The following is a 14,165-nucleotide window of genomic DNA, read 5'->3' as shown; positions in this document are numbered from 1 at the left end:
AACATGGGTTAGTAATATTGTTCCACTTACCTCGTGTTAGAGCAATCAGCGACAACAGGGAAGTTAGTTTCACAAAGAAAGGATGCATTCCTTCTTTTCTGATTTAAAATTGATGTATAATTCCACGTGGAGTTATCATAGATCCTGTTTATTTTCCTTTTCGATAGTTAAAAAAAGGTCCAATAAATAATTTCATAAATCCAAAAAAAGCAAGCTTTTGCTGGGCGTCTCTGAACTCCTGCGATGTTGTCACTTCAGTTTCCCAGTTGTAAATGACTTGAGGGACTCAATTCTCCATTCCCATGTCCAGATAGGGGCGTTAACCTGCCGCAGGCCAAGGCTACTTCCCTGATAACTTTCCCAGGAGCAGTGTGGAACTTACAAAATAGATCAAAGTAGTCTCTGCTGGTTGTTTCCTACTAAATCCTACTCCAATCACATGCATACAAACACATACTGTCAACTGGCAAGCCAAAGTAAGTTCAATATCAAGTAAACCTTATCAACCTGAATAAAATATAATTAATGCTCAATTACAGCAAGTTATGGTCTTTGTACTTTTAGGGCAATATTGCCAATGGTTTTCAAGGTCAAACAAAAATATTGGTTACTGAAAAGTGTTTCAGTGGAGCATGGGCTCTCAACACTAAGAAACCTCCCTTCACATGCTCTTTAAAGGCATGGTAAATGTTTTGTTTCATAAGGAGCCTGGGTGGTGACATTGACAGAAAGGTGGTGAGCACCGAAAGAGTAACATTGTGGCCTCAAATGGCATCAAGATATGTTCTTTTGTCAATAACATGATTGGTTATAAAAAGAGCATATTCCATGCAAAGAAGAAATTATACATAAACAAGATCCAGAAACGCCATCACCTTCTCTGGGACAGAGCTCAATTAAGATGGACTGAGGCGAAGTGGAAAACTTTCCTGTGGTCTGACAAATCCCAATTTGAAACTATTTTTGGGTAGCATGGATGCTGTGTCCTCTGGACTAAAGAGGAGAGGCATCATCCAGCTTTATATCAGCATTCAGTTCAAAAGCCAGCATCTGTAATGGTATGGGGGTGCATTAGTGCACATTTTGAATCATTGTCCTGTTGCAACATCTATGTTCTGTTCATCTTCAGCTTTTTGACAGAAGGCCTCACATTCTCCTCAAGAATTCTCTGGTTCTGTAAAATAATTTAAGGTTGATGCTATGCTATGATGGCAATTTGGCCAGTCCAAAGTAGCCCCAAATCATTCCACAGCCTCCATGCTTTACTGTTGGTATAAGCTTCTTGTGTTTAGATTTTTGCCAAAAATTATATTCTTTTTTAGGAGCAGAGGCTTCTTCCTGACTTTAGGCCAAGTTTATTGTCTCTTTCTGGCAGTTGACTCGTACACTTGGACATTGATTTTGGCAAGAGGAGCCTGTAGATCCCTTGAAGGTACCCTGGGGTTTTTAGAAACATATTAATATTTTCAGTTCAGCTCTTGGCCTGAATTTTGTGGGAATTTCTTTTAGATTGTGTCATGGAAAATTGTTCCCTTTTTCCCACCAAAAGATGCCATAAATCAGGAGTTTGTGAATAAAAAAAAATAGACTTTGTGAAGATCACAAAAGCTGTGTTGATCTGCAGAACAACCAACCCGTCTATGGCTCAGGTCTCATCGTTACTCAACACATTTTCAGATGTCAGTCATTCTTTGTTTTCTGTGCTCAGAGAAACAATCAACCTTTCTGAGATTTTCCCCAAAAATGTAACAGATTCATACACTCTTTTTGGAAAGTCAAGGAAAGGCCACAGGTCCTCCTGCCCTCCACATCCACTCATTGTACAGATCATGGGAGTTGCAGTGGAGCAGAGGCAAGAATACAGATAGGAAGAGGCAACGGCTGTCACACTTTGATATCCATACAGTGTACATTGTTGTCCATCAGTCCCTCTTTGTCCACAAGAGTACAGTTAGGAGAAAAACAAGATGCACCTGTTGGCTTTCACACACACGCACACACACACATACACACAGAGATTCAAACTTTATAACTTGTTAACTCTCTTTCTTGGCAATCAAATGTGGAAGAATAAAAGACAGACTTTCTAGAAAAATAATAATAATATGGACTCTTGTGCTTAAATGATCTGGTTAAATGTTTTATCAATTAACACCCAATTAATATGCAAGTAACTGCATAAGATATATGTATATGTGTGTGAGTTCCAACCTTTAGAATGTTCTGCAGACATTGATTATTCATTCATTGTAATTTCATTATACATTAAAAAATAGATTGATTATTCCTTGTTGAAGTGTATAAAGTGTGAGAATACATACACCGATCAGCCACAACATTATGACCACTGACAGTGAAGTGAATAACACTGATAATGTCATTATCATTTCACCTGTCAGTGCATGGAATATATTAGACAGCAAGTGAACATTCTGTCCTCAAGATGATGTGTGGGAAGTAGGAAATATGGGCAAGCGTAAGGATCTGAGAGACTTTGACAAGAGCCAAATTGTGATGGCTAGACAACTGTGTCAGAGCATCTCAGGCAATGGTATTCCCTGATGGCATAATGCACCCTGCCACAAAGCAAAAATTGTTCAGGAATGGTTTTTTTTGGAACACAACAACGAGTTCAAGGTGCTGACTTGGCCTCCAAATTCCCCAGATCTCAATCCAATCAAGCATCTGTGGGATGTGCTGGACGAACAATTCCGATCCATGGAGGCCCAGCTCGCAACTTACACGACTTAAAGGATCTGCTGCTAACGTCTTGGTGCAAATACCAATTTTATTAGGCGTATTAGGCATAATTTCATGGAAAATATATATATATATATATCGTTAGCGGTCTAAAATATGTTCTCCGTTGGTAGGTGATCCATCAGATGGGTGCGTGATGTACTATGAATTGTTTCAAAATGGCTTTGTAAACCCTCTCAGACTAATACTCTTCTGAGGGCCTAATAGGTCTCACGATGATGTGTGCTATTATATGTGATGGTAGAGGTGTTAGGGATGTACTAAATGTAGCCGCATTAGGTTTGTGGACTGTTAAGTTGGACTGTTCAGATAAACAATTGAACAGCAGCCCACACCTGGATCAAATTTGAACCAGCCTTACTTGAATAACTATAAAATGCCTTTTTTTTTTACCACCTTTTTTGTGTATACGAGGACATCACTGCTGGGAGTTGTATGTTAATCTATGTTGAAGTGTAATGAGCACACTCTTAAAAGACATCAGAATAGTTTTTAAAAACATTTAGGATGCTGTGTCAGGTAGTCAGTGAGACATGCCTCCAAACTAATTTCTTAAAAGTGTGTATGTAGTTTACCCGAAAGCTGACAGCAGGTTATGCAAGCCCTTTAATTCATAGCACATTTTTAGCAATTTTGGGAAGGCAGACTTAATTTCACACCTAAAACTGGGATGTAACTAGACCCAGGCTTTCTGGGCTTTAGGCCAGGACAATATCAGCTTGGCCCTGACTGCTACGCGGGCCGATATTTGCTTAGCCTTTAGGGTTTGGCTCAGCAGGAATGGTTTATTTCAGTGTTTGTGGCCGAAACCGGCGGGTGCTTCACTTCAGTTGCGCTAATTAGTAAAAATCGAATCAGCAGCAAATCTGAAAGATGTTTTAAATCTGAATCCTTGTTAGCCAACCTACATCTGTGTTTAGATATTTTATTTATTTATTTATTAAATATTGAGCTTTTTTTTGGCCCTCCATAATAGTGTGCTGCTGTGTTTGTTGTCTATTCCTTTGGAATAGGTGGAGAAAACATATCCTGAGGCCTCAAATGACTTATTAATGGCCTTGAAAAACATATCTTGAGCTCTCAATTTGTGGCCTCAAAAACTTACCTTCTGATCAAGTAAATAATCTGAAGCATCAAATAAGTTATTTAAGGCCAGAGGAAAGAATTTAGTGGGGAAAAAAATGAATGCTCAATGTTATCTCCAGGTCTCTGTATCATATGCTAGTTTCAACATTGCAGAAAATTGACAAAATCTAAAAATTACATTCTCTTTTGTTAGAGGAATGCTCATTTAATTATAATGAGTTAATAAATCCATTAAAACTCCTCTGCTTGAACAGTACTGAAGAGACATTTTGGCATATGTACTTACAGGCTAAAAATATTGGAAAAAAATATAGTTTTGTTTCTCAAGTGTGGCTGAAAGTCTGTGATGTACTGAAACTGAAATTGGAGAAGTCTGTGATAATAGAGTTCAATAATCTATGATCATGTTCATGTTCGGTATTGCTGCTGCATACGCAATTCAAAATGCGATGTAGTACAAGAAAAATTACTTAAGAAAAGTACACTGTACCCTTTGGGAATCCTGAAAATGTTTTTGATTGAGAGAAATGGCAATACCTGCTCCAAATGCCTTTTTTCTGCATGCGTCTCAGTGGAATGGCATGGTCAAAGGTTAGTTATAGCGTCTCCATCTTTTTGTAGGATCTTTTTGGCAAAGTTGACTAAAATGGTTTAAGATGTATTGGGAGAGTGAGAGAGGGGTATGGCTATGAAGAGAGAGAGGAATGTGAGTGTAGATCCAGGTCTGTGGGGTGGGGCATGTCATGTACAGTGTGAGATTAGCTGTGTTTACTATAATTTGTGAGCATCATCAGGAGCTTGCCCAAGCAAGCCATTTGATTGGATTGATGTGTTGCAAGACATCACTGATGTACACTGGGGTTCCACCCTTTTAAACAATCATATAGTGTGGGTTCCCAAGGACTACAAAAGCATATCCTGGTCTAAGAGGATGGTCACATGTTTTGAATCAGAGTCATTTTGGATGGTCACGTTTTGAATCACTCATCCCCTCAAGCTATTAAGCTTGAGGGGATGTGTGAACAACTTTGCTCACTTGTAGAGTGGATATCACCCACAACTGAATGCAAACTGTAGTCGTGTGTCCAACACCAGCGGTCTGAAAAGGTCAAATATAATCAATCTCATTTGTCAGACTCCTCATGAGGTGTGTAGCTAGTACTAAACTCTTTAGCGAGTGAACTAACTCTGATCATCACTCGCTTGGGCAAGTGCTCTTGCAAGTACATTTGGATGTAACAATGTAAAACTGTCATACAAGGGCTGAGAGTGTAGGATGCAAGGGCTGAGGGTGTATGATTCAAGGGCTGAGGGTGTAGGATTCAAGGGCTGAGGGTGTAGGATTCAAGGGCTGAGGGTGTAGGATTCAAGGGCTGAATGTGTAGGATTCAAGGGCTGAAGGTGTAGGATTCAAGGGCTGAGGTTGTAGGATTCAAGGGCTGAGGGTGTAGGAATCAAGGGCTGAGGGTGTAGGATTCAAGGGCTGAGGGTGTAGGATTCAAGGGCTGAGGGTTTAGGCTTTTTGGGGCTGTCTACTTTTGCGATTGGAGTCCAGACAGTGACTGACTAAACATCCAAATCCATACAAAGCACCTCAAAGTGTTTCAGGGGTCGTTTTGCCCCACCAACCTTTTGTTCTACATTTTGTCTAGGGAAAAGCCTTGTAATTACCACATGAGGTCATCCCTACATCCTGCAAGAGGCTCAGGGATCTCACCTTCTAATCACTTTTACATGACTGTTATGTCACATCCAGGCTACTGAACTTTTAAATCATCCAGTCTGAGAAATGCAGAATGCCTTTTATCATTTTGATTATAGGTAAATAATGTCAAATATAAAAAATGTGTCCAGTTCCAATTTCAAATAGAAATTGGAAGATTGTTTTGGTACATTTTCTAAAAATAATTTAGTAGTATTTTATGAGGTCACTATACATAGACGTTTTTACTGGAATGTTGGTGGCATGCTCAATTTACACATACATTATCATAGATGGGAATTCAGAGGAGGAGCAGGAACACTGTTGTTGCTGTCCATCCAGTGTCCAAATGCCTTTTTTCCTTACATTGTAGTAAAGAAAATGTAACAGTTGGAGTAATAAGATGTTTTTAAGTACAATGCTTTTTTAGCTCACCGTCCAGGAATATCAACTTTTGCTGAAGAGCCTCAACTCTTCAAAAAATTGTGATTGGTTCACCCAAGTGAGCGTCCTATGTTAGGACCTTTAAGTCACAGCTTGTGATGGGCATTTTGAGTCTTTTTGTTGAGCCAGCTCTTCTGGCTCTGTTCACCAGAAAGAGCCACGTCATTTGGCTCCCGAACAGCTCTTTGTTTAAAATGCTTAAAATAACCCCCAAAACATTGAAAAAATCTCCAATAAAGGCAAAAAGCCAGCTGGAATGATTTTAGGGCATGAAATGCATGGTGAAATAGGTTACATCTTACCTGGCCTAATTATTAGATTGTCAATATTTTCTTTTTTCCCAATCTTACCATACAGGAAAAATGCATATGCAGTGGCGTTTTTATATGTAAAAAATTGGTGGGGCACAAACAATCTCAAAATATTGGATACATACCAGTAAAGCTACAAAACTCCCTCTTGCGTGTGTATTTAACCCATCAACAAAAAGCGTGGCTCCGCAAAACAGTTTTAAAGACAGAGCAGCTTCTACCAGGTGTTGTCGTACAAATACTAGAGGGAGAGAGAGAGAGAGAGAGAGAGACCTTATTGTGTAATAGACAAATCATAGACACATTTATACAGAAAATATGTATTTTTTATATTTTAATTTCACAAACCTGTGAATTGAAATGTGCTGTGTAGGCTAAGAACATGCATGTTATGCTATATTGATTTTTGCCAATGTTGGCGATATATCAAATTTTCTAAGACATTTTAATATGATGGTTAATAGGATTAATCAACCAAAAACATAATGGGCAAACATTTCTACATTAGTATATAACATTTTGTAAAGTTAAGCCAAAGAAATAAAAGAGACAAAAATAATCTCAAACAATTTAAGGTGAAGATTGTTTTTGGTAACATAAACAGGCATTTATTAGATTACTGATTTTCTTTTTCTCCTGTCGATAAGTCAGCATGTATGCAAAGTCTGAACTTAGTATGTTCTGACAGTGAAGTGAGAATTTTCTGCAGCATAAATCCTATTGCTTGTAAACTTCAGTTAATTTAACCTCCCTCCACATACAGTGGGGAGAACATGTATTTGATACACTGCCGATTTTGCAGGTTTTCCCACTTACAAAGTATTTAGAAGTCTATAATTTTTATCATAGGTACTCTTCAACTGTGAGTGACGGAATCTAAAACAAAAATCCAGAAAATCACATTGTATGATCTTTAAGTTATTAATTTGCATTTTATTGCATGACATAAGTATTTGATACATCAGAAAAGCAGAACTTAATATTTAGTACAGAAACCATGGTTTGCAGTTACAGAGATCATACGTTTTCTGTAGTTCTTGACCAGGTTTGCACACACTACAGCAGGGATTTTGGCCCACTCCTTCATACAGACCTTCTCCAGATCCTTCAGGTTTCGGGACTGTCGCTGGGCAATACAGACTTTCAGCTCCCTTGCAAAGATGTTCTCCACTCATTACCTGTATTAACTGCGCCTGTTTGAACTTGTTACTTGTATAAAAGACACCTGTCCACACACTCAATCAAACAGATACATTTCAGAATAATTGGTGAAATACATTTTGATACCTGAAATATTTTTTATAAAGTAAAATGTATTCGACATATATTCATCATACATTCTACATACATTTTGAATTGCTAAAATATATTTATTTTCCATACGGGGGTGAAACGTGAAACTGTAATTGGGGAAAATGTCCCAAAATGCTCCACCTCTGTTTCAGTGCAGTGTGAATGCAATGCTTTCCTTAATTGATATCATAGACATGACAGCTAACATATGAGGTTGACATAAGGATGCTTCCTGTTATTGTCATAATTAGCTAAAGTAAACATATTCCTGCTGTATCCAAAACATTCCTGCTGACTGTACCTGACATATGCCTTCCTTCATGAAGTTAAAAAATTCTGCTACAAAATAATCAAATATCCGTCTGCCTCTCTGTCAGTATGTTGTATCATTGGATCAGCTGTGCAGATTGCATTAGTGAAACCTAATATTGAAACAGCAGCGAATGTTACTCTCCAGCCAGTCTGGGATTGTCCTAAATTTACCAGGCAGCCAAACGCTCAATAATGTTATCAAGAGCTCAGCATGAACTGTTTTGTGTTCAGATCAGGATAGAGCTTTTGGCTAAACACGAAGCACTATGTGTGGCGCAAATGTAAATGAAGTATGGTGGTGACCACATCATGTTGTGGGGAGGTTCTCATCACCAAAGACTGGACAAAAAAAGTGGTGAACGGTAGAACGTTCGGTAGGTGTGGACAACCACTCAGTGGGCATACATTGAAAAACAGTGCAACTTGCTAAATATGTGTGGGAGATATAAATGTCCTTCTGGTCTCTATTGGAATAAAAAAGGCACTCACACATTGGTCTCAAAACGAATTGCAGAAATACAGACTGATTTATTAAGTTTACATATTGGCCTAGTGGTCTTTGTCAGAGATTTTTTTTTTAAATGGTCTCTATTATAATGGAAGATAATCATGATTGTATTGTTTCTGAAGTCTTGATGAATTCATTAAATTGAATAAATAATAAATACTGCTTCCATGCAAACAAATGTATCATTAATCTATTTCTGTTCCTTTGGCAGGTTAACATTTGTGGTAATAAATGTTTTCTTGGATGCAGCACTTTTCTACAGGAATTATGGAATTGATTGCCCCCAATAGTTAGGCATGAGCTCACATTTGAAAAGGGCAATATAAGAAAATTACTCTATGGCTGTTTTCATCAAATAGAAAAGCAATACCCTGCCTCTATTTGAAGTCAGTAAGAGGCGTTGTTATCTCTTCTCAAATTAGCAATCACAGACATGGTCCCTCTGTCAACTTTCCCAAGTTCTCCCATGTCACCCCGCTTCTTCACACACTCCACTGGCTTCCTGTCAAAGCTTGTGTCAGCTACAAGGCCATGGTACGTAACTATAGAACAACAAGAGGAGCTTTATCCCCCTAAAGTCAGGCAATGCTCAAACCCCTACATCCCTACCTGGCCTCCTCATTTACCCACCACAGCGCTCTTGGCCTTAGGGCTCCCAATCTATACAGTCAAATCTCTTCTCTGTCCTGGCACCTCAATGGTGGAACCAGATTCCCTGGAGGCTGGGATAGCAGAGTGTCAGGAAACATCTGAAAACCTACATCCTCTATGGCCTGGTAACTTTCGTAAACATTTCTTAATATATTTTTTTATTGTACAGTCTTCTTTCCACCACTGACTTTTGTCGATAACTAATTTGTTGATTAAAATTAACTCCCGACTAAGCTGTGTGGTTACAGCCAGCTTTATCAAAATGTATGCATGTAAGTTTAAAGGAGCATCTGATATATGATTAAAGTTCTACATTTCTACACAGTTCACTCAATTACTGTTTAAGTGAGAAAACAAACATTTAATACTGCAATTATGCATCTAAATAGATTTTTCATATATAAAAAATAAAATTAAAATAAATGTTAGTGTTTTGGAAGCTGGTCGAACAGTGAAAGTAAAACTTGTGCGAGTAGAGTTGATTGGGTAGAAAACACACAAATAAGGGATATAAAATGTAATCCTTTTGTCTATTTACTGTATGCCAATATAATATAACATGAGATTTTTTTTACAATACATTCTTATGACATTTACTGGAAAACGAAGAGACCTACAATCGAGGAATCTTAATTCCACACTGAGACAATGTCTACAACAGGGGCTATCGAAGCCCATCCTGAAAATAGGAGAACTACATCCTTGTATTGCAGCCTTATTATTTCCTGAGTGTATCAACCACAGATTAATGTATCCTGCCTCTCTAGTATTGTTCTTATGAATGGCTGCAGGAGATGGTTTATGAAACTGTATTGTTGGATTACCGGTTATACTGTCAAATGGGAGGAAATGCTGACCTGAGTCCTTGACTTAAAGTGTGAAATCTGGTACGTAGCTTCAGCACCAACCATTGATTTACATTTTAGTAATTTAGCAGACACTCTTATCCAGAGCAACCATTGATTTACATTTTTTGATTAACATGTTCAAATTTAAGTCTATAGTATAACCACTATGACTGACTGCTCAAATGGGCACAGATGCACTCCTGTATACTGTGCATTATTAGTATTGGCACAGTGTGCTGTAATTAATAGTAATAATAGTACTAGTAATAAGGGGAAACAAGTCAGTGAAAAAGAAAAACTGAACAACAGGTGGCCAAAGTATTAGCATCCTTGCGCTTACTTCAAATAACTCACAGTTATTTCTAATAATTGATTACAAACAATAATAATGTGATTGATTGTGCAAATTTCTTTTATTTGTATTATTTCAACATGCTTTATGTACTGTAGCCTACAGTCACATTCACCATGGTTGTCTGAAGCTATGATGTTCCCTGCTGCCATATTTTATTTTACTAACTGCAAAAATGGAAACAATCATCATCATAAAAACTGTTATGATTATTAGCTGAGATAAGCTTTCATGCATTGATTTTGCTCAGAGTTTGTCTGGGTACTGTATAAACGTAATCCTAAAACCTTTTTTTGTCTTCAGCCCGGGATCCTTGCTTTAAATAGTAACAAAGAGGTCATCTGACTTGTGTTTTGGCTAAGTTGGATGGATCTGGAAAAGAACTCTTTTCAAATTCAAAGGTACCCTACAAAAATCATAACTTAAATGTTTTTTGCTATGCAGTGGGATAGGTTTTTTCTTTTTCTTGTTACTATAACCAAAAACCTTAAAATAATGAAAATGCTGTCATTTTGGTATTAGGCTTTTAATCCATGTGACTTTAGTCACTTGTACTATTGAGATCGGACTTCATGAACAAAACTAAATATATAACAAACTAAACACGTGAGTTAATCAACTATCTAGCCCTGTTACCCTAAAGCAACAGATAATATTCTGGCAGGAGAAATTGTTGTGTTTTCAGCCTATTGTCAAGCCTATTGTCAAGTGTAACACTTTCTCGTTACAAGTGTAAATAGAAAATGTGTATTTACGTATTACATATATGTTTTTAAAATGCAATTATTTTCATGAAAATTCTTGTGATGTGAATAGATTGAAGTTAAAGAAGAAATGGGTATTTTAAGTATAATTATTTAAAAAATATAATTAGTCCAAAAATAGACTTAGAAACTACAGATCAAACTTAAAGGTTTTAGCAGAATTCATATTACTTTTTCTGAGATGCTTTGCGGATATGGGCCCGGATCTGTACCACAATTTCTAATCACAACTGACTTTGATAGTAGCTAGTTAGCATGTCATCGGATGTGTAAACATACAATTGTCACTTTTATGTAAGCTTTTGCAGCTGCATCCCAGCATTGTACCCTGGGCACACCAGCTACTATAGGGAGACACAATGTACGGACAGGCCCACCACTGGTGAGTAGTATTACTCTACCCCAGTGATGTGGAACCGTGGGAAGTCCAGACCCAAACAGCTCTGGTTCTGTTTTTGGCTGCATAATCACAAACAGGAAGCCACTGGGAGCCAGCCACTTAGGAACGTTTCCTTCTTTTGTTGACTAGGGGATTGTGGGACCTGTGGCTCCTGGATGCTGTCCTGTTGCACCATGTCTACTGCCCAACATTCAACCCTTATATCATGCAACTGCCACCCTTTGTCGCTCTCTTTAAGCGCTCCTAAGACTTCTCTCCCTTTTTACAGCAATAGTGGGGTCAGTGCTTCTCTACTTCCAATTTATTTCAGGTATATTTGTACTTGCTCATACTACAGCTGATGGATTAAGCAGTACAAGCTTGATTGCGGTAAAGTTTGAAGTTAGTAAATGTCTTTTACTTAGTTTACAATATGAACAATAGTGTGTGGCATCCGAGGGAGTCACTGCTCATTAAGAAAGCTGATTTCTCTTTACTTAGCAGAATGAGTTGTAGATTTGTCCATATGTGTGTATATATAGAGTGGAATACGACCTCCTCGACCATTGTGAGAACACCATTCCCTTTGTTACAACATCCTAACAGACAATGAAGTGGTCAAGAGCATGGGGTCAGAGACAAATGGTAGCTGGTTCTAATCCCCAAGCTGACAAAGTGGAAAAACTCTGTTGTTCTGTCCTTGAGCAAGATAGTTGTGTAATTAAGAATGTGTTCTTAGTGTAACTACATGGTAAAATATTTTTAGAAAACAGTGTGGAACAAAATAATTACCTCATAATCTGTTAACTCCACTGTTATGGTGAACACAAAGTTGACTATTCTAAGGTTGTTGGATAAGCTCAGATAATTATATCAACTGGGTAATTATATAAACTGGCTAGACAAATACATCAATTTGTGGACGTATATAGGTCCTGAGATACATTGTATGAAATGTATGCTATCTCAAAAATAGCATAATATCATATTTTTAAAGATGTTCTGTACAATAATAATAATAATAATCTTCTGGTGGTCACTGCAGTCCAAGGCTATGCCATGGCATCAGTTGTTCTTCTTTTGATGATGAACAGACAAGGGACTCATTTAGCTTATAGCTGATAGTATACTGTAAATTCTCCTGACCTGATCACAGTCAAATCACATATGACCTATTTTATAATAATTATTAATATAAATACACAGTTCACTGATTTTCATAATGTAACAATTTCAGGTCAAATCTTAACAAAACGTCTGTATGTGATATAAGGGAACTACCTATATATTTCAGGTGTTTTCAGAACATTTCTCTCCTATTATGAAATTCAGTAGGAAAAACATTTAGCTCAAGGAATCGGTTCCATTGAGCAGCAATGCTCAATGCCTCAGGGGGCGTGACTCTTGAGAAAGATCTTGTTTCACACTTCACTTAGTGCTCTCGATAGTCTATAACTGTCAGAAATCTCTTACTCTATCGTTTTTCACTGGGAATACGCTACTTGTGAATGACGTGGATACGTTTGAAGTCAAACAGCAATATAATGTTTATTAGTCAATGCATACCGAAGGGACATCAGTTAACCATGGTTAAATTAATAGTTAGATTTATACTAACAGATTTGAGGACCTTTAAGATGAGTTTACATTAGTTTGCATCAGATCATTGTCAGGTTGGTAAAGTTGGCAGAAAAACTTAGTTTGATGTGTATATGGTAACATTTACAGTATTAAAGGTGCATTTTCACTCCTGCTAAATCCTTTCCTGATACACCCTTCTCAAGCCTAGCTTCATTCCTTTCCACGTCCAATGACTACTGATCTGCAAAATTGTAATAAATATATGTATAGAATTTAATATATCGTTGTTTAGTATTGTATTTTCTTAGATAGGGCCATCTACTTCAAGTGCTGTTAATTAATTGTTTGCCTTTGAAGTAATGATTCTGTAGCTACCTAATGAGTAAAGTGTACTTACACAGTTCTTACAGCAGATTCTGTTTCTCTTTCAGTGTTGATGTTGATGACCCAAAGAAAGCATTCAACATGTAGGGGAAACCAGGGTCGGTTGTCACATGGGTTGGTTACAGCACTTATTACTCCAAATCCACCTGCACTGTTATTGTTTCAAGATAGAAATCTATGTTTGTGAAAGGGATTTTTGTGTTGTGAATAATTTAAATTGGGAAATGCCGGCACATGACGGAAACAGAACCAAACAGGTGGAGGCTGGAGTGGTTGGTGGTTTCAACTTTTTACAACTTTTCAAGGAGTTTTTGTACCATTGATCAGTATTTAGTTAGTTTATCGGTGTCAAGAAAGCTGGCATGATTTGCTAAGCTTGCTAACGATAGCTAAGCCCGCAACTCACAGCTAAACAAAGTGGATGCTAACAAGCAACCTGGACTCGGGGGACTACTTGCAGCGAGTATTGGTATTATAACGTCAATATGTTACAAGCGATTTTCTTTCTAACCTTAGCCCACAGATTAACCCTAACCTTAACGCCAGTGCTGTGATACCTAGCCTTAACCCAAACCCTAACCTTAACCCCAGTGCTGTAATACCTAACCCTAACCAAACCTTAACCTAACCTTTTTCGTTTTCTAACCTTACCCCAAACCTTTACCCTAACCTTAACCCTAACCTTAACCACAGTGCTGTGATACTTAACCTTAACCCTAACCTTTATACCAGTGCTGTGATAGCTAATGTTAACCTAACTGTAATGTTTAAATGCATTTATTACATACTG

The 14,165-nt window shown here is 37.6% G+C and overlaps 1 protein-coding gene across 1 annotated transcript in view; it reads right to left on the bottom strand.

Moving 5' to 3' along the window:
• The window catches only part of LOC105014132 (neurogenic locus notch homolog protein 1), a 34,078-nt gene extending 33,795 nt beyond the window's left edge, over positions 1-283 (bottom strand). The window contains exon 1 of the mRNA XM_010876176.5: positions 31-283. Within this exon, the coding sequence (XP_010874478.4) occupies positions 31-88 (58 nt within the window). The 5' untranslated portion in view covers positions 89-283. The remainder of the gene's footprint in view (positions 1-30) is intronic.
• Positions 284-14,165: the final 13,882 nt, after the last annotated feature.

The sequence above is a fragment of the Esox lucius genome, chromosome 13 (genome assembly GCF_011004845.1).
Source record: "Esox lucius isolate fEsoLuc1 chromosome 13, fEsoLuc1.pri, whole genome shotgun sequence".
NCBI lineage: Eukaryota > Metazoa > Chordata > Actinopteri > Esociformes > Esocidae > Esox > Esox lucius.
Note: the sequence above shows the minus strand (reverse complement) of the source record. Positions and strands in the feature narration are given on the sequence as shown.